The sequence below is a fragment of the Siniperca chuatsi genome, linkage group LG11 (assembly GCF_020085105.1).
Source record: "Siniperca chuatsi isolate FFG_IHB_CAS linkage group LG11, ASM2008510v1, whole genome shotgun sequence".
NCBI classification, from domain to species: Eukaryota; Metazoa; Chordata; class Actinopteri; order Centrarchiformes; family Sinipercidae; genus Siniperca; species Siniperca chuatsi.
In genome coordinates, this window is record NC_058052.1 from 25782779 (window position 1) to 25808993 (window position 26215).

Genomic DNA, 26215 nt, shown 5'->3' on the forward strand with positions numbered 1-26215 from the left:
TGCTTTAACATGTACATATCATCCATCATATTTAAATCCTGCACGCTGTATCTACTGTATATAGACATGAAGACATACACTGTACATAAACACCCACTTTATGTATCCTCATTCAATATTTTTTATTTCTTTGCGCTATTTGTTTTTGTTTACAATTTACAGAAACACTTGACTTGTATATATAGACAATGCATGTTGTTGGTCATTGTTGCGTTTTATATATATTTACATATACACCTAATAGTTCTACGTTTATTTTTACCTCTCTTCAGCTTTGTTGTCCTTGTTTTTAGCTGTATGTCTATTTCGATCTTACTGTAAATCGTTCTTGGAAATGTGTGTAAGTACATTGACAAAGCAAATTAAAACAAGACTCAAATTCATTGTACGTGTACACATACTTGGCCAATAAAGCTGATTCTGAAAAAAAAAAAAACCCTCCATTTGACTTAATTTAACCCCGGCTGTGATCTGTGACTGGATATAAAAACAAACATCCTCTCAGTTTAACTTCAGCTGAAACCTGCACACATCTGAACAGTTATGAAAACCAACCCGTGGTGTCCTCCCCTCTCTCCGTCTATCTTAACAGATTTTCTTTTTTTTAATTACCAGAGACAGAGAAAGACACATAATCCATCCACGTGCAAAGTCAATTCTTATCTGAATGACTTTATTTAATCGGGCTGAAGCAAGAAGCAGGCAGAGTGAATGAGTTCTTTGTTCTTTTCAATTGACTCTTTGAGATACAAGAATCTGCTTTCAGAGGGGGGAGGCAGTGTACATATTAGCTTTGCCCTTGGAAGAAATTGTCAATGCCCCAGCTATTGTTGTCTGACTAATGAAAACTTGTTTTCTGAAAGGAAATACTGTATTTATATCATCAGCATGAGGCATTCAGGCAACATGTTAAGCTATCAGTGTTGTCAGGAATACAGAACATGACTATTACTATTTTTAAGACAGTGCTGCAAGAATACACTCCTGGTGGACATACAGAAGTGTGAATGACAAAATTCCTCCTTATTCTAATCTTATTTTTCATTGATATTATTGATATGATATAAAGGGAAAATCCCATATTTGCCCTCCGCTACAGGGAGGTCAGAAGCCCAGCAACCCTGTGGCTGGTAGAAATCCAATCTAATCCAACAACCCTGTAGTAAATCCTACCTTCAAATAAATTATGTGTTTTTTAAAAACATTTTTATCGAGATGTCGATTCTTTAATGTCGAGCCGGAGACGTTGCAGTTCATGGCCAGCATGTTAACCCATAGACCACGGAGGTATTTTGTGGTGCTGTTGAATTGTATTATGTTACCATACACTGATATAAATGAGGCAGACAAAATATTAGAAGCACGTTCAATATGACACAGCAGAAACTACAGCCTCCAAAATGACCATAAAATTAAATCTACATCTCTAAAACAGTGTCAACAAAAACTAAACATTATAACCTTTATGAAGGGAGGATTTATTGCAGGACCGCTGTATTAGACTGCATTCGCTTTAGTTTGGTGTATCTAAGAAACTTGCAGCTCAGAATATCACAACTCTCAAACTTACTGCCCAGATGGCTGATTGAGTATGATTGAAAAATGCAATATGTGATCGGCGAGTGTAGATCATTTGGCCAAGAGAGTGTCACCAAGTCTCTCAGCTACCTTACATTGAATTGCAGTTGAATTTAGAGTTGATTTTGAGTTTTTGGTGTTCAGAGATGGTTTGATGCTAGCCTATAGCCTATTAAGCGTATTCTCAAAGATCTGTTTGTTTGCTGCTCCAGAGTCGTGAATAAAAATGTATTTTAGAAACAGGACCCTCTAACATAGGAACAACCTGTCTGTTACAACATGTTCCTTTGGCTGAGCAGGATGCAAACTGACTTTGGCATTATGTATTTATGGCCTACTCATGTACATGGGGCTGAGGAATATGTTATTTAGGTCACATCCTTTCTCGCTCTATTCATAAGCCTCAAGTCAGTGACATGGATAGACTGTTTACAATGCAGCTGACTGGAAAGCATCGTCAGAGACTGAGGAGAGGATATTAACAAAATTCTAAAAAGTAAACATTTTGCCTTTTTTTGAGGAAACACACGAGGAAGCACAACTGACAAATGAAGAGTTACTTTAATTAGCATGTGGCACAGTACAGGCTGATCACATCTGAGTCAACACAAATGCTGCATTTACTGCATCGTGATTCAGCTCTGGGTTAGCTCCTGTACGTTCACTGTTAATTTGCACATTAATAAAGACATGTGCATGCTTCCCATCCCATAAACTTCACATGCATGTTACTAGTGTTTGTTTCCATGTGTGCATGTACCATCTTTTTGTTCCTGCATCAGCCTATAAGTAGGACATTGTATGTTCAACATTAACTTTAAGTATGTTCATGGGTTTAAGGTGTATTTGCACTGCAACCTACAAATATTAAAATGCTGATGTTTAGCAGGTATAATGCTTACCATGTTCACCATCTTAGTTTAGTGTGTTAGCAAGCTAACATTTGCTAAATAGTACTACAGACAAAGTAAAGCTGAGGCTGATGGGAATGTCATTCGTTTTCTTGGTATTTGGTTATAAACCAGTATTAGACAAACTTAATTTTTGACCCGACGATGGCACTAGAGGAAAAATCAGTGGATCACCAAACTTACCACAGTTTTCGTCTGAGAACCATGAATGTCTGTATAAACCCATTTAGTAGCTGTTGAGATGTTTCAGTCTGGCCCAAAGTGGTCGACCGGCCAACCAACCAGGAGACATTGCCATGCCTAGAGCCACGCCACTAGCATGGCTAAAAATCCACAGGCATCCAATTGACAAAGACATGAAACTGGAATGAGTTTGATTACATTAAGTAGAAATAAGCATTGAATACAGGCTTGTCTGGCTATCAACAATGAAGAATACATCATTTTCTCACAGGGCTTCAGTCTCCTCTGAAGGATGTTTTGAGCATGAGCATCAGTATCTAAAAGTGAATGTGCTGCCAGTTAAAAGTTTTAGGATTTGATGATAGTTAAATAGGTTGCAAGGCACTTGTTTTTTTCCCCAGCAAGTGTGGATCAGAACAGCTTTTTCTTGCATTTAAAAGCATAAAGATTCACTCTCATGACAGCAGTGTCGTGACATGAGCAACTGCAGAACCCCACGTCAGCAAAAAACCCAACCGGCTGAAGTGTACTTGAGCAAAACAGTGCATCCCCGCTGGTTCCAGGGACACTGTTCTGTATGTGACCCCAGGCTAATTCACTTAATCAGCTTTTACAGTCTCTCACTCAGGAGACTTCTACATCAACAACCTCTTGAGCAGTGTTACCTTGATAAAATGTCCTTGTTTTTGAACGAGCAACTGTTCGGTTGCAGTTGTAATTGCATTTTGGAGGAAATCACACTGAGTACTAACTGGTAGGGTTCAATTTATAATATTAATTCAATTTAACTCAATACACATATCCCCAATTTGGTGCAGGAAGACAGCACTCGTCTTGAATTGTTTCTATGCGAAAGCTGAATCTATCCGGTGCAGCTCTAAGGCAGCCTGTCTCCATCTTCAGTGACGTCACCAGGAGGAGTCCTGTGGCAGCCAATCAGAGCCCTGCTTCCTCATACAGCCGTCTCCTGCCTGCTGACGGGCCTGAGACTCTCCGTCCTGTCAGCACAGAGAGAGGGATGCCCTGCACGCTTGCTGACATCATCATCATCTTATCTTAAACACCAACTCTGAATAGTGGGAGCAGCACCTTCACTGACCCTGTGGGCTTTCTTATTATTAGTTTAAATTTAAAATACTGTCAGTTATTTTCTTTTTATTGTCCACAAGTATCAGTGGTTAGTTCATTCACAAATACTCACCAGCCAAATACACTTACAATACTGTAAAGTTATATTTATCTAGTGGGTGTCTGCGGATGAAATGATATGCTCATTATTCCTCTTAACATCTCATTCAAGTTAAAACGTGGTGCCTGAAGGGTTTGTCTCCTTATATTTAATAATTTATAAGGCCTTTCAATGCAAATTAAGATGAAAAATAAGGCCAATATTTCATCACTGTAAAACTGGAAAGATATTCTGCATGACTGGTTTAATTTCTCACCAGAGGAACAGCGCATAAAGAAATCACATCATCTGTAAGACTCATAATAGTTCATTTAAATTGTAAAATGCTATATTTAGTTGCATGCAAGAGTATTTAAGGTCTTCAATTTAGGTAGTATAACTTGCACCCTGTAAAAACACTTGTGAAGGCTTTATTACAGATACTGCTTAATAAAACTGCATAAATGTCAACTTACTATATGGGTTGTTCCGAAAAATGATTGGTACCGGCAAACACTGTTTCTACTTATTCTTTTTCACTAAGGCCATGGCACTTCACACAACTGTCAAATTAGCAACAGAAAAACCATTTATCATTATTTTAATTTATTATTTGTAAGGGACCATGTGCAATAATGATAAATGTTGCCATGATCTATTAAAAGACAAATCATACTACATTCTTACAAAAATGCATATTGGTATCAACACATAAGCCATAGGGGGGAAAAATATATATTTTATACTAGTGTCTTTAAAAAGCCACATGCATCAATTAGTCCTACTTAATAATGTTGACAGTGAACTTAACTATGACCTGCTTTGGTTAAGCTGTAGGTTTAGTACAATATACTGGTTGATATCAGTCTCTAGTGTAAGCGTTTGTAAGCTTCACTGGTAAACATTATTTTAACATTAGCCAAGTACACACAGGGCTTAATCAGCCGTAGTAGTTGGACATTAATGGCTGAATTGAATCCTGGTGACATGCATCAAAGCCCAGCAGCCATTAGGATAACCGCAAAATACATCCTGGGGCGCAGCAGGCTAAAAATAGACTCGGCACTTCTCACAACAAGTGACTGTCTTTCAGGATGATGGGACATGTACTGTAGGCCTATACTATCCTCGCCATCACTACTGACTGCCACACCGCTGCTGGTGGAAAATATGAAACTATAACAATCATCAGCATCATCATCATGGTAATTATAGACCCAAAGCAATCACTGTTATCATCCTACTATCAACAATCGGGATCATAAAGGGAAATGACTATCACTTTCATGGCCGGGAGGAGCTTATAACCTCTGTGTCCTTTCACATAATATCAAATCAATGGCTTGCTTTGAATGCATTTGCTCTTTTTGGCTCCGTATGTTGGGAAGTTATGCCTTCCTGTAAAGCACTCAGTAAACTCTGCCTTTAGGTAAGGGTTTTATTACTACTGTTAATGTAGGTAATGACTCAACACAGAAGTCATTAGTTCCTATTATTAAGCTAAAGAACAAGACACATGTTGAACCACTCTAAAGCTGTACTCAACAGTTCTCCATCTGTAAGTGCTTTATTCAGGTTAATTGACTGATGCCTACTACCCTCCTTTTTCTTCACATGTCGCTCTGATTAGGGGTGGGAGTCACTTTAATGATACTGTACAAAGAGGCACCCTGATATGATAAAAAAGTAGCTGATATCATACCATACATTACCAAAGAAAACAATTGTGAAAACTGAAAACCACCATCAATTTTCTTAACTTCTCCTGGCTACAATTAATCTGTGTAAACAAAGAGGAAAACATCCGCCTAATTTTTTGAAAAAGCAGTAATCAATACACTATTTTATTCACTGCAGTATCAACTGTTTCAGTTTCACTGAATTTTATAGATAAGAGAGTTGTCTCTTAAAAAGGGACATATTTTATATTTATATTAAACATATTTTTCCTCATACCTGTAGCGCTATTCATTCATCTAGATTGTTTTGGTGTGAGTTGCCGAGTTTTGGAGATATTGGCCGTAGAGATGTCTGCATTTTTTTGAATATAATGGGACTATATGGCACTTGGCTTGTGGAGCTCAAAGCAGCAAAAAAATACATTTGAAAAACTCAACAGCAATGTCTGTTTCCAGAAATCATGATCGGTTACTCAAGATAATCCGCAGATTCGTTGTGAGCAGTTTCATGTAGGATCCATCAGTAGAAAGAAAATAGTTCCTACATTAAACTGCTCACAACAAATCTGTGGATCTCTACGGTGGTCTTTGTAACACACAACAAAATGTACATGCGTGTGCCATTATTCTGATGAAACAGTCAGAATCTGGCAAAATGCTCAACTTTCAGAAACCAGAACAGCTGCTATATGTCTGCAGTAAAGGAAGAAAACATCTATGATAACGTCCGTCCGTCCGTCCCCCAGTCGGTGCAAGTTTATCAGAAAACTCAAGGCAGCAAATAGCTGTATTGATTATTTGTCTATCCTGTGGTACTGACTTGCAGGTTATCACTGCAGGAGGCTGGATTTGTGTCCATCTAGATGTTCCCATGCACATCATGACCATTACAGCTGTCTGCCTGTCTGATGGCTGTGAGCAAATGATGGCAACCTGAAGCACCGACACTGTGGTGACTGGTTAACATGCTGGGTTCTGGGTACAAATTTCCCTCTGAACCCTGAGATTATCATTAGCCAGCTTTTGCAACCCTGCTGGGTGGTGAATACAGTCACTGACAGGCTAACTGAGGACTTACATTGACCTGAAAAGCTTGTTTCCTCATATAACATCATTCTCACCAAGTAGGGGTCATTTGATTAACACCAAGAGGTCCATTATCAGACACAACTCTGCCACCTCTGGCGAACAAACTGGTCATTAACAACGCTGAAGTTGCTCTACAGCCAGGCATTTATCATTAGTTTACATAATGTTTTCTCGTGTGGGAGATAAACAGAAAAACACCTTGCTCAATTATCGGACACCTTCCCAAATAACAGGTAGCGTGCCACAATTTCTCCGTCATTCAAAGAGTCCCTCATTCATTTACAGCCTAAATGTAAAACAGTCAAAAGGAAAACGTCATCTGCCATGATATTGCACATATTTCACATCTGTAAGTGAAACGGTTTGTGGGCTAGGCAATGGAGGGGAACAGATTATATAGGGGTAACAGAATTTGCACGACACCTGTCGTCGCGGACATCTAGGAGACAATATATACTATTATTTTACTTTTCACAACACGTCTTGCAATGCCATCGTTTATGGCCTTTTACACTATAATTGCGGGGAAAATACAACTAACCGCGGCCACACACTAACTCATCCAGCGACGGTTTAAGCGGTTGGCCGATTTCTGTTAGCAAAGACTATACGAAGTTTGTACGATGTAATTAGCGTGTATCGTTACAAAAAAATCGGTATTTAAATCGGTCGGTTTGGTGTTGGTCGAAAGTCACAGTCAGATTTTGTGGGCAAAGGGGAATCACAGGGTCGTGTCCGATAACGCCCGGTGTCCGATAATGGGTGCATGTAAGTTGTATTTACCTGTAACGGGAAAGAGGCGCTCTTGTTGCCCACATATCCCCGGACTACATGGCTCTGTATGGACAGAACACGGCACTCCATGGTGACTCCCGGTCAGCCGAGGAGGGATGCAGATAATCCGTTACTTCAACGAGAGTCACGTCTACACATAACAATACGAAAAACAAAATTGAAATACAACGACGCCAGTTAGTAAGAATAAGCGTTAGCTAGCTAGCTAACCAGCTGTGTGTCACACGCAGGATGGCGGTTGTGTGTGTGTGAGCCTGCGAGCGCGTGTTGTGGTTGTAACGGGTGATGTGCAGTGAGCGTGTGACGGGGGCAGACAGAGAGAGAGAGCGAGCGACCCCACGCGCGGACACACACACACACACACACACGCAGAAAAACAGCGGGAGTCGGCTTAGCAACGACTGTTAAAGGTGTTGTTAGTGTTGTCGTTAACGTTTAGCTAACTGAGAATAAAATTTAAAAAAAGTGTCACGAGCTGACTAGACAACCGAGGGGTCGCGTGCAGCTACATTAACACTGAAGGACAAAACACACGCGCGCGAGAGCACGCACGCCGGTATTCTTCGCAGGCAATCTGAGTGACCGCCTAAACCGTATGACGTCACCGCAGGGCCACTAATAGCGCATCCTGATCCTGATCAACACAGCTGGAATTGAATAAATGTGAATGACAACTATCTAATATTTTGTTCTATTATATTCTGCCACTCCACTTTGCATAGCCGATGTATTTTAGAAAATATTTAACATAGATTTATAACTCAGGTGTGTCTTTTCGCTGCCAAAATAAAAGACAAACAAAAAAACTAAAATTAAATGAAATCTTTTAGGCTGTAGTTTGGTACTGCGCTCAGTTTTTACCCCGGTGTGTGTATGTGTGTGTCTGCGGTTGTGACTCACACCATCTCTATCAGAGTCGTGACTGAGGGGGGATTTGACTTGGCAAAGACTGCCTCTGTCACCACACAACACAGCCAGAAGTGATGGAGAGAGACAGAGGACACGGAGTGCATGTACAGACAAATATAACCTGCTCACAATTTTATCTTACCTGCAAATGCAGGTAAGATAAAGAAATGACAGAAAGAGGGAGCGTGTGAGGCATTGAAACAGAGAGAGGTAGACAGAGATAAACTAAGCCAAATAGAGATGTTGAACTGACAGCGCCACCTGCTGTTCATTCAGGCCTTGACTGCTCTATGTGATGCTTTAATTGCATTTCACACACACACACACACATCCTGAACATCAGAGAACACGAGACTTTTTAAAGTGCTGCTTTAGTAAAATTAATTTGGTGCTATCATTATTACACAGTACAAACAAACAGCCAAGGATACATTTCCCCTTATTTTAATGGCAGATCACCCAAATCACCCCTATGCTTCTTCTTCTCTCCCTCTCTCTGTTCTCCCATGTAGTAAAATGAGGAGGTAATGGGGGAGGACGTCAGAGAGGACAGGCAAACGGAGAAGAGGTATACGAATGGGCATGAAGAGTAGGAGGTAGGCGTCATGGATCATTTGGAGTCCTGGTCCATTTTGGGCTCTAAAGAGAAAACAGCAGAAGTAATTTGCTGTATATTTGTATATTTATTTACTGTATTTATTTTTATTTTGTCACTGTACATATTTTAATGAGTCTGTGCAATGAAAAATGCCAATTAATCAGCTGTAGTGCTATAGAGCTGAAACATGTTCCAGAGGGAGAAATACAATTCATAACCACCGTAAGGAATTGGATTATCAGCCATAAGGTATTATCAGAATCAGAAATACTTTATTGATCCCCGAGGGGAAACTCCTTCGTTGCAGCTGCTCACTGTCACGTCAGTGCACACAGGAATAGAAGTACTAATAGAAATAATAATAAAATAAGTGCCCAAACAAGGCAGATGAAGCAATATGTCATTGTGATGTCTTTAAAAAAAATTATGCTTTTTTTTCTCGCATCCCTACTGAAAAACTACACTACGCACTAATCCAACAGCAAGTTCATCAATCAAATTCGTTATGTTGCCATGGAGATCTTAAACGCTCCAAAATTGCTCCATCAGACATGATGTGCTTCTTGGGGACAGACTTGTTATTAGAGCCCGATTGATACTGGATTTTTGAGGCCAATACCAATCAATATTTGAGAGTTTACAAAATCAGATAATATATTTTCTGATAATCGTTTTTTTAAGCATACAGTAAACAAACACTTTCGGTAAGGATTCCCTAAATTTGGTGATTAAAGAATTGTGACAAAGATATTTACTGAGCAGGACATTTTACAGTGTCAGCGCTCTCTGTCGACACAATTCATTATCTTCTAAAACATATATTTGGTATTTCTGTACTGCAACTTCTTGTTACATATTGGCCGACATTATATTAATATATAATATAATAATAATAATAGTGTGATAAGCTAATTATCCTTTGGGCACTACTTGTTATTGATGATGACTGATAAGAAGTTCATCTTGTCAGCATAGATATTGTATCTCTAAAAAACACAATGTTCTCTTTTGTTCTGCATTTCAATTCTATCTTTTCTATCAGTTGAATCGTCACCTCGTAAATACTGGCTGCTTGGTTCAGTTGAAGGCTTTTAATGACATTATGGAGGGATTTTCCAGAATATTTTTGAAGCAAACGAAAGGAGGATATTTACTTCCAGAATCTGCGGCTGATACAGCTCTTTATGCAATGTCGTGTTTAAAGTCATAAGAACTCTGCGACCGAATCTCTCATCTCTCCATCGCTCTCTCACCGGTGAAGGTGAACTCAGGGAAGCTGCTCAGGTCTCCTCCTCCATAAAGTCTCTGGAGCTTAGCTGTCTCCTCTGACAGGTATTTTTTGTAATCCGGCTCTGCCTCCAACAGTCCTCCATTCAACCTTAGAAAAGGAGAGGAGATAGAAGATGGGGGAAATTAAAACAGAAATGGTCCATGTCTCCCCCACATTACATCTCGACATTAGTTTCCCTCCAGTATTCCTCCTTAAACTGTTTTTCTCTTGTTGTTATCATAGGGCTCCTTCTGTGCAAAATTTGGAAACTGTGCCTCCAGCCGTATTTTTTACAGCTACTGTATACATAAGTGGATAGACCATGTGATAAAATTATTTATTTAACCTTTATATAACCAGGAAATCTCTTGAGATACATGAGACGGACCTGGCTAAAATTGCCAGTAATGAACACGAGACGACTCAAAGTCACATGAGTCAAATTTGAACATTTAGCACAATAAAACAGAACCTGAAAGACATGATAGAAACTAAATCCTTTCCTATTTAAAACAGTTACATTCCACACAAATAGAAGCTCTATTTTAAATCTCTTTCTATTACCAACAGCCTTCAGAAGCTTGTGTCATTCAAAGCCTACGTATTAATAAATGACTGAAGGCCCTTAAAGAAATTGTTAAACATTTTGGGAAATTCGCTGTCTTTTCGAGAGTTAGATGGGAAGATCAATACCACTCTCATGTCTGTGCGTTAATGACATCCCGAAATGTTGAACTATTCCTCTAAGAAGCCAAGCCATATGGAAATTAATAGCCTGTCTTTTGGTTGTTCAGGGGCGGTCCAGCAGCATGGGACCTCCAAAGGAGTTTTCCTATTTGAATATGATAGGAAACCTGTTTTATCTCTCTACCTGCGCATGTTGTCGTATTCTCTGATCTTCTCCAGGAAGAGTCTCTGTACTGGATCTAAATCTGAAAAACACATGAAAACAATACTATTTAAACCCAACCCTATCACCAGACAACGTTGATATTAGACAGTTCTGCAAAAGTCCAAATTCTGTTTGGTGATGACGTTTTTAAAGTTATTTATTTCTAAAATATCCATCCCTAGGAACTACGGTATGGTTAAGGTTAGAGAACAGTTATGGTTATAGCTAATAAAGTATGTTTATGATATAGTTAAAGTTAGGCAACTAAAACACTTGGATACAGTTATGGCCTCAGTATGCTTAAAACAACGTGCTTGTTCGCCGAACAGCATCTGAAACCCCCTGCATCCGAAAAAAAATCTGTAATTTAATGAAACAGACAATCCAACAGTCAGTGCTACACTACGGAGGGACTGTCTGAAAGGGTGTGCCATTATCCACATTTGAACAGTTATCACGTTGAGACTACAAAGACAAAGAGAGAGATCAGGGAGGCAGTGTGATGCAGCAGGTGGAGGCTGTGACGTCAGGCTTCAGAACAGGTATAATCACTTTTTTCCTTTTGATGAAGTCGACCTAGTTTGTTTCAAGCATGCTGAACCATTTAGGGAAAGATTGTGGTCACGGTTAAAAAAGCAAACATTATTTGTTGGTCTTCTTGTGAGAAGGTTGGATATGCTACACGCCCATCCACCAACCCAATCTTACTGTACACCTCCCTGCCTGAACATCACACTACGTCCAGCAGTGGCACTGAGTACTGGTACTGGCCGTAATTCATGTGCGGCAGAATTGTCCGTTATAACCTGTGACTGTGTACGTATCTGCATGTGTCTGTAAGTGTCACCATCTTCCTTCCCCAAGGCTTCAGTCTGTGCTCCCTCCTCCTCCTCCTGTCCCGGCGGCACATCCTTCAGAACGGGAGAAGCTGGAAAGTCATCTGTCTCTGCAGCCGCTTTATCAACGTCGACTGACCCAGCGGCAACCGTTGCTGTGGTAACAACCCCAGAAACAGGACAGATGAGGGTCTGCAGGACAAGAGCTGATTCCACTTTCTAAAGCATCTACTGCCTCACCAACTTTGGTTTTAGTTAAAATCTCCTTGACAGCTGAACAAAATACTTTCTGCTCTGTTCGCATCTCCTCTGATGATGACACATTCATTTCTTAAGTGAATTCATCATCGGAGAATTTAAAGGAATATTACAACATTTTGCGAAATACGCTTATTAGCTTTCTTGCAGAGAGCTAGGAGACGATTAGCCTCATTTAAAGACTGGAATCAGGGGGAAACAGCTAGCCTGGCTCTCTCCAAAGTTTGAAAATCCACATACTAACACCTCTAAACCTCACAAGTTAACACATTGCATCTAGTTTGTTTAATTCTTACAAACAGAAATGTAAAAATGACACGGTGGGACAATTTCTTGGTGAATATCAATTTATCCATCCCCCCAGTACGTCACCGCGGGTGGCCAACTGCACAGCAGTTATGTGCATGTAATTCCCCATAAAACTACAAACTGTCATTTTTACATTTCTGTTCTGTGTACGGATCAAAGAATGAGAAATAACATGTTAATTAGTGGGCTTTAGGGCTGCTGGTAGGCCTATTTTCGAACTTTGGACTGAGCCAGGCTACCGTTTTCCCATGCTTCCAGTCTTTATGCTAAGCTAAGCTAATCTCCTCCCGACTCTAACTCCATAATTCTTAGCAAGAAAGCAAATAAATGTATTTCAAAATGTTAAACTATTCCTTTAAATCAGCATGCCTTGCCTTTGCTTAATGTCCTAATGTCTCTTCACTACTAACAGGAGTCAAACTCACCATCCAAAATATTCGCTCTCACAAGCTCCTGACCTATTGGGTCTTGTGTTACCCCCGTTACATGTCCAGGAACAGAAAAGAGCAGCTCCTCCATCAGTGTGTCTGCCTGCAGAGCTTCAGACAGAGCGTCACCTTCAGCCAGAGACAGAAACTCGATCTTCAGAGCTTCAGTCGTCTCTTCAGACGCTACCCCATCCTCTACCTCCATTCCCTTCTCTCCAGCAAGAATTTCAGCTTCTTTCTCCAGATAATCCGTGGTTTCACTCAGAGACTCGTTCTCCAGAGTTCCCAAGGAGGCCTCAACTTCGGCCAAAGTCACAGACTCAAGAGTCATGGCCTCCAAGACACTCCCTTCCTTCTCTCCGGACTCTTTTTCTGCTTCCTGACCAATCGCTTCATCCTGTCGCCCCAGTTTCTGGTCAACGAGTAAAGTGTCGGGCGGCTGCCTCGGTCCTTGCTCAGAACCAAACATGGCCTCTAAAATAACAGATGTCTCAGCTTTTATTGCATCGTTGGCTTCAGAGATAGACTCTAGTGTTAAAATTTCAGCCTCTGTTGTGCCCTCAAAAACAGAAACATCTTCTATTGTGGTCTCAACTTCCATCTTCTCCTCTTTTGCTCTAACCTCAGCTTCTTTCTCAAGTGCATTCCTTGTTTCTAGCAGAATTTCGTTTTCAAGACCTCCAACTTCAGCCTTCACTTTTGCTAAAGTTATCGATTCCATGGCTTCTGCGTCGGTTGCCTTCTCCTCCATCTGCAAAGAGTCTCCATTTGCTCCTGCAGGTGGATCAGAGGCTGAACTTGTTCTCAGCGTGCCAGGAGTTTTGGGAAGCACTGCAGGAACATGACGGAGAAGCTCTTTCACCAGCGTGCCACTGTCTCCTTCTAACTCTTGAAGATCTTCAGACAGAGAGTCCCACTTTGATAGAACTTGAGTTAAAATTTCACTCTCGTCTTGACTCGAATTCTCAGTTTCAGCTGCAGCTTTGGATTCGGCCCCAGTCCCCGTCTGGTCTAACAGCTCCTGGAGTTGTATTTCTGCTTTTTCATCGAAATCAGATTTTGTCTGGACGAGCTCGTCAGTTTTTAAAGACTCCGCCAGAACCTTAACTTCACGGAGTGTCCCAGACTCTAAAGTCATTTGTTCAGGCTTGTTCACTCCCTCCTCCACAGCGACACTTCCTGAGGATGATTCTACTTCGTTTTTCAAAGGCAAGGGTGCAGATTCTTGTGCATTTTGGCTTAAGGCAGTGTGTGAGAGGTTGTCAGCTGCTTCATTTTCTATTGTAGGATCTATTGTACCTTCAGAAACAGCAGCTCTGCTCTCTATAGGAGAGGTGCTGGTCTCTACTGCTGGTTCTATTGTAGTTTCTATTAAGGGTTCTTCTTCAGCAGTGTGCGAGAGGTTAACAGGACCTGAGCCTGTGCTGTTGGTTTGTACTGCTTGAACTGGAGCATCTACTGTTGCATCTACTGTAGGCTCGACTGCACATTCAACAACAGCAGCTCTACTCTCTAGTGTTTCCAGAGGAGAGGTTCTGGCCTCTACTGATGTTTCTACTGTAGTTTCTAATAAGGGTTCTACTGTTGCAGTGTGTGAGATGCCAACCACTCCTGAGTCTGTGCTTTTGGTTTGTACTTTTTGAGCTGCTATATCTACTGTGACGTCTATCGTAGGCTCTACTGGACCCTCACCAATAGCAGCTCTAGTTTCTAGTGTTTCTGTGGGAAAATGGCTGGCTTCTACTGGTGATTCTATTGTAGTTTCTATTAAGGGTTCTTCTTTGGCAGAGTGTGAGACATCAGCCACTCCTGAGTCTGTGCCTTTGGTTTGTACTTCTTCAGCTGGAGCATCTACTGTATGCTCTACTGGACCTTCAACAACAGCAGCTCTAACTTCTAGTGTTTCCACAGGAGACAGGCTAGGCTCTACTGGTGATTCTGTTGTAGTTTCTATCAAGGGTTCTATAGTAGCAGCTGAAAAAGACATGTGGGCTGATAAGGGTGGTACTGCGGCAGGTTTGAGCTCAGCTGGCTCTGGAGCAGTTTCTACGTTGGTTTCTATTATTATTTCTATTGCAGCTGCTTCTGATCCTAATGATGCAGGTGTCATGCTGGCTGTAGGAACAATCACATTGGAGACACTATCAGCAGCAAAGGCCTGAATAAAATCAAGAGGAGACTGCTGAGTCGTTTCCGAGGAATTTAAAGTCTTTGGGTTTGTTGGAGGTACTGAGTTTGGTTGAGGGGATGGCGGTGCAGTGTTAAACGTAGATGTAGGAACGCTATCAACTTGTTTAAAACTAGAAGCGGCAGGAAAGACAGACACTGCTGGCTCTGTCTTTGACATGGGAGGAACATTTGAGGTGGAGACCTTCAATGAGGAGGTGGTAGAAGGTTTGGTAGGCATGGAGGCGGCTTTGGCAGGTCGAGCTATAGGAGGAAGAGGAGACAAACGAGGATGTAAAGGACATGGACGGGGGGGAGAGGGATAAGTAAAACCACTCAGCACAGACATGGCAGATAGACAAATCAGCATTTGAGGCATTTAATTAATTAAGATGTTCTCTAATCTATGGTCATTTGCAATTGTATGTGCTTTCCCATATGTTGCTGTCCATGTCGTTTTTTTACATAACCTAGTCTAACATAGTCTTCTGCATGATTCCTATAATGTATTCCATATTAACACTGGGCGTCCGAAAAGCCCCAAGTGATACATGGAAAAGTACCACTGAATGTGGTGTGATGAGGAAGGGGCTCACAAATCCCCAGAATTAAATCCTCTTAATCTTTTTAATTTTTAGACTAAAAAAGTAAAAATCCAAAACCAGCTCTTTCTGCAGCTGCAAATATCTGTCACCTGCTGCGTTGACAGAAAAGTAAAAAATAAATAAATAAATAATCGGGAAAATCTGTGAAACTTTATTCTGACGCCCTGCTCGACACAACATCCTGAACGAGCTGACCTTTACCAGCGGGAGGCATCATGCCCGGCCTGCGCTGGGAGAAGAGCTGCTCCAGGAGTTTAGCGACATCCACCGCCGGCTGGGGCTTGGCTTTCTCTGTCAGCATAAGAAAATACATGCTGAGAATAAAATAGCATTTAAAAAAGTCTATAAAGTGATGTGATGTCTGATGATGCTATAAGAAGTGCCAGGTACAGCACTACACAGATTAGGAGTGGGTGACATGATGATATATAACGAGATAATATAGATCTGTCAATCATCAGAGATTTTAACATCTGCAGGTCTGCTTTATGGCAATATTGGATTTTATATGATTTTTCTTTTAGATATTTCATTTGCTGACACATTTATCCATTCACAGTCTATCTATTGATTTTACATGAAATTTGTTATATCACAATATATACCAATATCGGACTATAAAAATTACATACACTATGATTTTACCCATATTGCCCACCCCTACTGTAGCACAGATCTTTACTTTTGAAAAAGGAAAAAAACTCATAACATGTCAATGTTATGTTTGCAGTCACCTATCCAACATGGCAGTATGTCTTTTCTCACCACTAGTTAGCACTCTTACTCTTCCATTGGTGTAGAAGGAATAATATATGGATAAAATACAGTGACAATTGGGGATTGCAAGTAAAAACCTGACAGAAAATCCGACACGTGTGTTTGTCTTACTGATGTGTGTTCTGCGTGGTTGTTTTCTGTCTGATGGTTTGGAGCTGAGCAGAGCAGTTTGCGGCCTCCATACAAGTCTGCACAACTCCCTGTGAATACACTGGACACACACACACACACACACAATCAAGTTATGGGATGCATAAGTTAATGCTGGTGCCAGATAGAAAACTTAGTTTGAATAGTTAGATATTCAGGAATTCAATACACTGTAAGCTTTTATTCCAGACTGCTACATAAAAAATATTATCTTAGGTTTATCCATTAAAGTCCCTCGATGGTCCTGTCAATGATGGTTATATTTTACTTTTATCACGTACATGTCGCTTTGAAATTAACTTCTTTACATGTTGAAGGGACTTGACAGGGTTTCATCGCTCTGGGGGGGTCAAGTCACTCATTCAATAATATTCATTTCACTTTGAGAGAAACGTACATTTACATTTCACAGCTGAAGATACACAGAGTTTAAGTTTGAGTAAACATGCAATGAATGCAGCAATAACCTTAAAGGCATTGAAAAGTCATGGCTAGTTAATATATAATCAGTGGTGGAAGAAGAAGTACTCAGATCTATTACTGAAGTAAAAGTATTAATACCACAGTGTAGAAATACTCTGTAGAAAGTCTTGCATTCAAAATATTACTTAAGTAAAAGTATCAGTGTCAAAATATACTTAAAGTGCCAAAAGTAAAAGTACTCGTTGTGCAGAATGGCCCATTTCAGAATCATGCATATTATATTATTGGATTATAATCATTGATATATTAATGTACGTATCACTTTAATGTTGCAGCTGGTAAATGTGGGATTATTTTGAATTACTTTATATACTGCTGTGTAGCTTAATCAATAATTTAATTTGTTGGTACTATTTTATATTAATAACAACTTAATTTAGTGAGTAAAAACTACAATATCTCCCTCTGAAATGTAATGTAGAAGTGTAAAGTAGCAGAAAATGGAAATACTCCAAAACTGTACATAAATACAGTACTTGAGTAAATGTACTTAGTTACTTTCCACCACTGGATATATATAATATATAATTCATCACTATTCACAGTTGAATACATGGGGTCAAATTAAAAGTCCTACAGATAGAAAAACAAGAAATGTACTTACTCTTACACATAATCCTGTTCCTCCTCTGAACAGTGCAGCAGCCATGACTGTTTAAATATAAAACATATATGTCAGAAGCTGGGAGGAAATACAGTTAAATATAACTTATCTCTCTGGTAAAGTGTAACGTTGAGCAGGTCGCTCTGGGAAAGAACTAAATGTCCCGAGGCTCTCTGTCCTCCACCATGGCAGTGCTTCTCTGTTTTTATGGCTTTGGACACACACAGGAATATTTTAACAGCTGATAAAAATGCACAAAATGCCAAATAACAAGTCGCAATGAACTCATTTAGTTAACTAAACTAAACCCGGCGATAATAAGGACCCGAGGCGATTAAATCCACTTCTAACATAGCTGACATGTTGTTGTTTAGCAGCGCTGTCCTGTGTGTTTTCACAGCATTACAGTTACATAAAGCTCTCTACTTAAAGCCTCGAACACTGGCGTCAAGACAGGAGAAGACGAAGAAGAACGACTTTCCGGCGAGGATTATCAAAATAAAAGCCTCCACGACAACCTGTGAATGGTAACATTCATTGAATAATTCAGAGTAACAACGTGAAAACAAGAAACTTATTTGATTGTTATGAAGTGTAAAATGTAATTTGTAATTTGTAACCTACTTATAGTATTTCTAATTTATATTACTTTATACTTCTACTCCACTAAGCATATCCTGATTTTACCTGAACTGGCTGTTTATTTTATTGCTTTTGTGTATTTTATGTATTTTATTTCTTTATATTTCGTCATGTGGTATTTTATTTCTCTTGTTGTGAAGCACTTTGTACTTTGTTTTGATAAGTGCTCTATAAATAAAGTTGTATTATTTATTACTACAAATCAGAGCCAAATGTTGTACTTTTTACTGCACTACATTTATTTGATAACTTTAGTTACTAGTTACTTTGCAGATTTAGATTAATAATACAAAATATAATCAACAATCAAGTTACGATGTATTATCATAAATTATGATAAGACTATTAATCCCAAGGGGGAAATTCACGAAATACGCAGCAGTATATAAAGTAATTAAAATTAGCTCCAGCTTTACCAGCTGCAACATTAAAGTGATGTACACATTAATGTATCAATAATTATAATCTAATTATGTAATATACATTTATATAGATATTATATATATATATTCTGAAATGGGCCATTCTGCATAATCAGTACACTTACTTTTGGTTACTTAAGCAACATTTGAATTATTATCATTCTACAATACACGCAGTACTTAATTCATTCCCAAATTAATAATTTGTGCCCTTGAATGGTTCTACTTAATGGAGCCACAACTATCACTTTAATGCAAATATGACTAAAAAAGTTAATTTGTTCCCTTAAATTGATCATTTGAGTGCAAACAATTGATTAGAAAGTAAAGGGATAAAGCTATTAAAAAGTTTCCCCGATACTGCGGTGTATAAATACCAGCTGGTCATGATAAAAATGCTTATAATCACACCTCAATTAAAGAATATATCAGCAGTGGTGGGAAAGGTATTCAAATCATTTACTAAGTAAAAGTAGCAATGCCACAATACAAAAACACTCCATTACAAGTAAAAGTTTCATTAAAAATTTCACTTCAAAGTATTAGCAACAAAATGTACTTAAAGTATCAAACGTATAAGTACTCATAATGCAGAGCGGCTGCTGTCAGTTATACTATTATATTAGTGAACCATTATTATTGATGTATTAATATATAAGCGGTACTTTAATGTTGTTGTTGGTCAAGGTGGAGTTAATTTTAACTACTTCATATACTTTTGGTAGTTTAATCTGCAAGAACGAATCATATTTCATAAACTGATCACATGTTTTGTGTGTAATCTTAATTTGAAAAGAAACCAGCGACTGTATCTTTTGAATAAACGCAGTGGAAGTGAAAAATACAATACGCTTTTTACTTTGAAGGAAACGTCGGCTAACTTCCGGCGTTTTCGTGGCTAAATGTGTTTACTTTGACGCAGCTTGGTTCAAGTAAAGACAACGCCCCCTTTCACTGCATGTGCCAGCGCAACACAAAGCTGCAGCTATTCCACTCCCCTTCACACTTAAAGACGAGTTGTGGATATCATCCTGACAGGAAGGACTATTCCTGACAGGAAGGACTATTTCCTGACAGGAAGGACTATTCCTGATCGAACTGAAAGAGTTGGGAGAGGAGTATGGTATGGGTCCTGACTCAAGCTGCTGTGGCTCAGTGCAACTTCTGAGTCTCCTTTTCAGCCATGTGGGCTACAGGTTTCTCATGCCATGTCAGTCAGATTTGACCCTGGTTGGCCCGTGTCTGTAGTAGAATCAGAGAAAAAGAAATTAAAAAAAACCCAAAACATACAAAGTGACAACAAAAGAAAACAGCAGAGCCGAACTGCTGCAGAACTGTGGAGAACTGAAAATAAAAATGATTATGGGCTGGTAACAGTTTACTGTAATGAGAACTGCTTCAATTAATCCGTTAGAATTACATCTTCCTGTGTTCATTTCTCTTATACATAATCAACTTTGATATTGAGAATATTGTTTTATATTATTCAGGTAGAGGTAATAAATAGGAAAAAAAAAAAAAAAAAAAAAAAAAAAGACCTTCCTTCCTCCCTTTTTCCTGCACAGTATACTACTGTATATATTTGTTATATTTGTTATTTGGGTGGATTTTAACTAAATCACTGCACAGATTCTCTATCAAGTAAAGCAAAACAATAAAACGCATGAGAAAGTCTGAATGTTTTTTTCCATGCAACCCAGCGGTTCCCAACCTTTTTGGCTTGTGGACAAGAATTCATGAGGTTCGACCAGAAACTGATTTTTCTTTCTCAAATTGCTTTTTAATTTTAAGACATTTGAAAGGGTGAAAGTGTCCAGGACTTCCAACAGTCAGAGAAAAGTCAGACTAAAATAAACAGAATTTTGTTTTCTCTCTTATTCTTTGAATAATCTCGCAATTTATTTTGGTGCCCTTTGGGGTTCCTACCCCCCCGATGTTACCTGTATTCGTGTGTGAGCATGTCAGTGGTGGAGGAAGTATTCAGATTCTTTAAAAATATATAATATATATAATAATACCACACGGTAAGAATACTCTGTTACAAGTATGTAAGTATTTTTAGGAAAATGTACTTAAAGTATTAAAAGTAAAAGTACTCAATGCAGAAAAATGTCCCCTGTGACTGTTTTACTATTATATATTATATCATTAGATTATTATTACTCGTGCATTAATGTAAAAGCAGCATTTTACTGTTGCAGTTGGTTGAGGTAGAGCTGAATTTTAACTATTTTGTATCTGACTGCAACTAATGATTATTTTCATTCTGGATTAATTTGCTCATTATTTTCTCCATTAATCGATTGATTGTTTGGTTTGTAAAAATTCTGAAAACAGTGACATGTGCGTCAATGAGAGGGACCCAGGTGGAACGGTGAGGTCACAGGGAGCAGAGGTGAAGAAGGTGCAGGACTTTAAGTACTTAGGGTCAACCGTTCAGAGCGATGGAGACTGTGGAAAAGAGGTGAAGAGGCGAGTGCAAGCAGGTTGGAACGGGTGGAGCAAAGTGTCAGGTGTGTTGTGTGATAAAAGAGTATCAGCAAGAATGAAAGGAAAGGTGTTCAAGACGGAGGTGAGACCAGTGATGTTGTACAGCTTAGAGACAGCGGCGCTGAAGAAAAGACAAGAGGCAGCGCTGGAGGTAGCAGAGCTTAAGATGCTGAGGTTCTCTTTGGGAGAGACGAGGATGGACAGGATCAGGAATGAGGACATCAGAGGGACAGCTCATGTTAGACGTTTCGGAGATAAAGTCAGAGAGGCCAGATTGAGGTGGTTTGGACATGTTCAGAGGAGAGACTGTGAATATATTGGTAGAAGGATGCTGAGGTTGGAGCTGCCAGGCAGGAGGTCTAGAGGAAGACCAAAGAGGAGATTTATGGATGTAGTGAGAGAGGACATGAAGTTAATTGGTGTGAGTGAAGAGGATGCAGAGGACAGGGTTAGATGGAGGCACATGATTCACTGTGGCGACCCCTGAAAGGGAACAGCCGAAAGGAAAAGAAGGAGTGAGAAATGTTACCCAGAGCCCAAAGTGACACCTTCCACTATGCTTGTTCTGTCCAACCAACAGTCCAAACCTCAACATTATGAACAATAAATTAAAATAATTTAAAGGAAAAGCAGCAAATCTTCACATTTGAGAAACTGGAACCATGAAATGTTTTTTGCATGAAAAATGATTTCAATGGTTATCAAAATAGTTGGCAATTAATTTTCTGTCAATCGATTAATCGCTTCAACTGTACATTTTCATGTTTTGTGTGCAAAAATTGTAAGTGTAGTGGAGTAGAAGTATAAAGTGGCATGAGAAGAAAATACTCAAGTACAAGTACCTCAGATTTGTATTTATGTACAGTACACGAGTAAATATCCTTATTTACATTCCAGCACTGGAGCATGTTGGCTCAAACCAAATTATTTGCCAGAGAAACCAACAACACAGACAGCTGCAGTCTTGGTCCAACTGAAGTTTATTCTGAACATTGAAAGACAACAACGTACATCATCTTCTACAGTGATAATTAACAGCAGGCTGCCTCGATCGCCCCGTAGCGCTCATATATTAACTCTCAGATAGCAGTAGTATTTTACACAACCTGGAAGGTAGACAGTAAGAACGGGTTCAAACTGGATTAGGTTAGTTTCAGTACAGTGTGGAGTGATGTTGGGGGGCAAATTCATCATCATTCTTTATCATCATCATCATCATCAGTTTCAGTCTGGGGAGACGCAGACATTCGTTCACACCTTCCTCCACAGTCAAGCTGCTGCAACTGGCTGAGCCTCGCTGACTTCTGATTGGACAGTGGCTGGTCACTAAGGTAACTACTGGTTGTCTCAGTGGTAATTCAGTAACCGTGGCATTAAATTTAAATTACTAACTACATTTACTAACTGGCCAAGTGGCTAGCTAACTAACATATCTACAACTCTGCTGAGCAGACGAAACGGCAACGGTATCTGTCCGACTGTATATAAAGATGGACGACATGACAGCTCCCCAAAAGTGAAGCCAAAACATCTCCATCGCCCCCTGGTGGCTGGCTGCAGTATAGGTCATAAACCCCGCCCCCTCCATGTTAGCGGATGGGACATGAGCAAAACTAAAAACTCCAATTACACGTCAAATAAATTTTTCCCAAAGATGGTTTCTGTCATTTTAGGCAGTTCTTATCAGGCTGATGTTTGTTCAAGTGTTTGTTTTTCTGATACGTTTGGTTGTAATTAGTTATTTGATGCTATAAAAAGGGGGTTTCATGTCATGATTGACAGCTGAGGCCTTCTTGCAATTGCGTCGGCCAGGTGTATGGGCGGGACCTCAATCACTACTTCACAGACTCTGGTTGCAAATGACATCAAAAGCGCAAGATGGCTGCTCCCAAATCCGGGATATTTTGTCTTCACTTTTGTACAGTGGGAGGAAGTGGAGACGTGTCGTCCATGTATACATACAGTCTATGGTACGACTGGCTAATGCGGCGGCCATTTTGAATACTCAGGTTGGGAAAGAATTTCAATGCTGCCTTCAAAAGTAACTCCTGAGTTTGTGGTTTCCATAGAGGAAATCGAGTAAATGATATGATATAAAATTAAGTGGTTTAACTTGTGACAATAAACTGAAAACAAAAAACGATGCCTTGTCTTCATTGTCCTTTTAAAATTGTGAATTACTGTTTTTTTATGTCAAAGACATAGCAAGAAAATAACAGGTCAAAAATCGTCATCACAACTTGTGCAGGCTTTCATTTGGCACCTTCTCATGAACAAGCTAACACAACCCCACGTGAAGGCACCAGAAGTACGGCAGCTATGAAAGCTATACAAACATTTATTACTTTTTAAATACTCCCCTTTCTAAACAAATAAGAAACTATAGGATCTCAAAAACTGGATGAGGAATTAATTCACATTTTAATAACGTAAAATATTTGGACCTATTATGATCTGCCGCAGTCCAGCCTATAGCAGGCTATAGCTAACTAGCTAAGTAAAGTTTGCTTAAAACTACAGGGCCCAAATTACTGAGCCATCAAAAAGAAAAGTGCCACAGAGAGAAGTTGGAAAGTACTGAGAGACAGACTAACACATTGTTTGTTTTGGTCTTTCGTAGGATTTGTTGAGTATAAGAAAAATAAAGAATACCAGTCTTATACTTTAAATGTTCCCTACTTTGACTATTCAAAATGGCCACTGTGCGACATCAGTCGGGTCGCGTCCTGCTCTGCTCTAATATCAGCGACTGTGTGTGCGTTTTAAAAGTGCTGGGAGTGCCGACGCACAGTATTATTATTTCTACACTGAGCTTCCTCAGGGTCAGACTGTGGAAATGATCTAACAGGCTGTTCTTATAAAATACATGTCTGGCAAGTACCTAGCGTGTTTGAGGGGCCCCTATCCAGCTCTGGGCCCCGTGATTCTTTCAGGGTTTTCCTCCCCTGCATAGTGACGGCCACTGTGACAGCTCCACACAGCAGCAACATAACAACAGAGGTTAGATGTGTGACAAAAATCACCTAAAACTATGACCCCCGTGTGCGTCCAACATTAAAAAACAAAACAAAAAAAAAAACATCAGAAACATTACGACATTCTTCTTTACTGTACTCATATTATTATCAGCATTATTATAATTGATACATGTGAAAGTGACATCTTGACATGTTTATTTACACTGGACACTTGTCATGTATTGGGGTAAAATCTTTCTATATTTTCAGCGTATTAGCATCGTTAGCATTTCTCATTAAACCTGTACATATTTAGCACTTTCTGAGATAATGTGGCAAGTGTTCAGTGAAGGTCAAAACAGACCAAAAATTCAAAATGGCAAGGTCCCTTTACATGCAGTACCTCAAAGCTGAAAGCCTGAAGAGTTGATCTTAAGACTCCTTAAGCGTACCTTTAATTAGCCTGTCCACCTTGACACACACATACAGTCATTCACACCTACCGCCTGTCTCACTCTCTCTCTCTCTCACACACACACACACACACACACACACACACACACACACAGGGGTTTGGGTTTGATGAGACTAAGAAGGAGGGCTGGGATTGTCACTGGAGTGTCTTTGAGACTGTCTGATGAAGCAGAGGAAGAGAAAACAGTTAAGACCCGGCTGATCTCCAAGAGGACAGAGGACCGGAATGAACCAGACTGGACTAAATACTGAACTGGACCAGACTGAAGGAGGACAGGAGTAGACTGGACTGGAATAGAAACAGGCCTAGGATATTCATTCCTTGGTATCATTCATGCTGAAGTCCACTTTAAGAACTGCTTGTTAAAAGGTGTCTTCATCTTTAAAATCTCCCATCACAGTACGGATCAGCATTTTTAAGACCAGTAACACAAAATTTAAGACGTAAAAGATGTATGTAAGACATTGTTGGCCTGGAATATACATTTGAAGAGTTTAAGAGATTCAGTGATTTTATCAGAATCTGCACACATCCGGTTTTAGGTTGAATATTAATCTCAGAAAACTGATATGTATGAAACTGAGATAATAAGAGCTTTATTTACCGTTTACACTGAGCTGCTGTTTACTGGTGCAACACAACTAAAAACGCTCAAAACCTTTTACTTTGTGCTGACTGGTTAAAACAAAATTCGTCACGTCGCCCCCTGCTGTCTGTGTTCAGACTGCAGCATTGACTTTGCAAATCAGATGACTTTCACAATGCCAGTCCGCTTAAATAATCGAACATAGCAGCGAGGCTAGTTGCAATGTTTTTACAAATGTATTTGTATACTGTTGTACCTTCTCAAGGCTGGCTTGACCTGTTTGGGGGCCCAGATTATCTGTATGCCAGTTAGTTTGTGGTAATTTGATGAAAACAACTTCTTTTTTTTTTTTTTTAGGACAATGCACCAACTGAGCACAAAATAAACTAAAATAATAAAGGGTTACAACTCAATTTTGACACAAAACAGTGCTACAAGATTGTGCAATGATGCCGGACCCAGTTTAAATTGTATAACAGTGGTGCAAATTTCCAAATTAATCAAATTACCAAAAAGCACCTGACACGCAGTGAATCTAGAGGGTCCCTAGAGGTCTGGGGCCCGGGGCAGTTGCCTGCTTTGCCCAATTGGCAATCCAGCCTTGCTGTTCCTAATTTACTAATATTCGTTTTTTTTCTTCTTTTAATTTAACAAGCGAATGACGTAAACTGATACCTTTTCCTCAGCCTGTGAGCACTAAGAAACTGGACCAGACCAGTCCAGTCTAAATCCAGCCCAACTGTCGGGTCCAAATCATATTTCAGTCCAATCCAGTCCAGTAGGGTCCTGTCCAGGTTTTAGGGTTCTTCAAACAGCTGGAGGTCCAGTCTGACCACGATCTCTCCTGTGGGAACCTCGTGGAGCAGCAACCGCTTCGTGATTGGTCCTTTAGAGCCCTGGTCCTTCTTTATTTCAGCCAACCGGATCTCTGTCCTGCCCAGGAAGTCTGCGGAGG

At 39.7% G+C, this 26215-nt stretch overlaps 3 protein-coding genes across 10 annotated transcripts in view; all 3 read right to left on the bottom strand.

Annotated features, from left to right (window-relative positions):
* LOC122884280 (pyridoxal kinase-like) overlaps positions 1 to 8522 on the bottom strand; it is a 31434-nt gene extending 22912 nt beyond the window's left edge. For both annotated transcript variants that reach the window (XM_044213992.1, XM_044213991.1), the window contains exon 1: positions 7392 to 8522. In XM_044213992.1, the coding sequence (XP_044069927.1) occupies positions 7392 to 7472 (81 nt within the window). In that variant the 5' untranslated portion in view covers positions 7473 to 8522. The remainder of the gene's footprint in view (positions 1 to 7391) is intronic.
* Positions 8523 to 8665: 143 nt separating this feature from the next.
* Positions 8666 to 18129, bottom strand: LOC122884279 (mucin-5AC-like). 2 transcript variants are annotated; one of them, XM_044213989.1, is made up of 8 exons: positions 17689 to 18129; positions 16563 to 16662; positions 15876 to 15965; positions 12901 to 15333; positions 11920 to 12063; positions 11052 to 11112; positions 10164 to 10288; positions 8666 to 8951 (listed from the first exon to the last, which is right to left on the bottom strand). In XM_044213989.1, the coding sequence occupies exons 1-8, from the start codon at positions 17731 to 17733 to the stop codon at positions 8923 to 8925; spliced, it is 3027 nt and encodes a 1008-aa protein (XP_044069924.1). In that variant the 5' UTR covers positions 17734 to 18129; the 3' UTR covers positions 8666 to 8922. The 2 variants fall into 2 exon arrangements, with proteins under 2 accessions (XP_044069924.1, XP_044069923.1); XM_044213988.1 differs by having other exon boundaries at positions 15870 to 15965; positions 17689 to 18128.
* Positions 18130 to 22204: 4075 nt separating this feature from the next.
* Positions 22205 to 26215, bottom strand: part of itsn1 (intersectin 1 (SH3 domain protein)) — a 48909-nt gene continuing 44898 nt past the window's right edge. For all 6 annotated transcript variants that reach the window (XM_044213756.1, XM_044213758.1, XM_044213755.1 and 3 more), the window contains one exon: positions 22205 to 26206. In XM_044213756.1, coding sequence (XP_044069691.1) covers positions 26058 to 26206 — 149 coding nt within the window. In that variant the 3' untranslated portion in view covers positions 22205 to 26057. The remainder of the gene's footprint in view (positions 26207 to 26215) is intronic.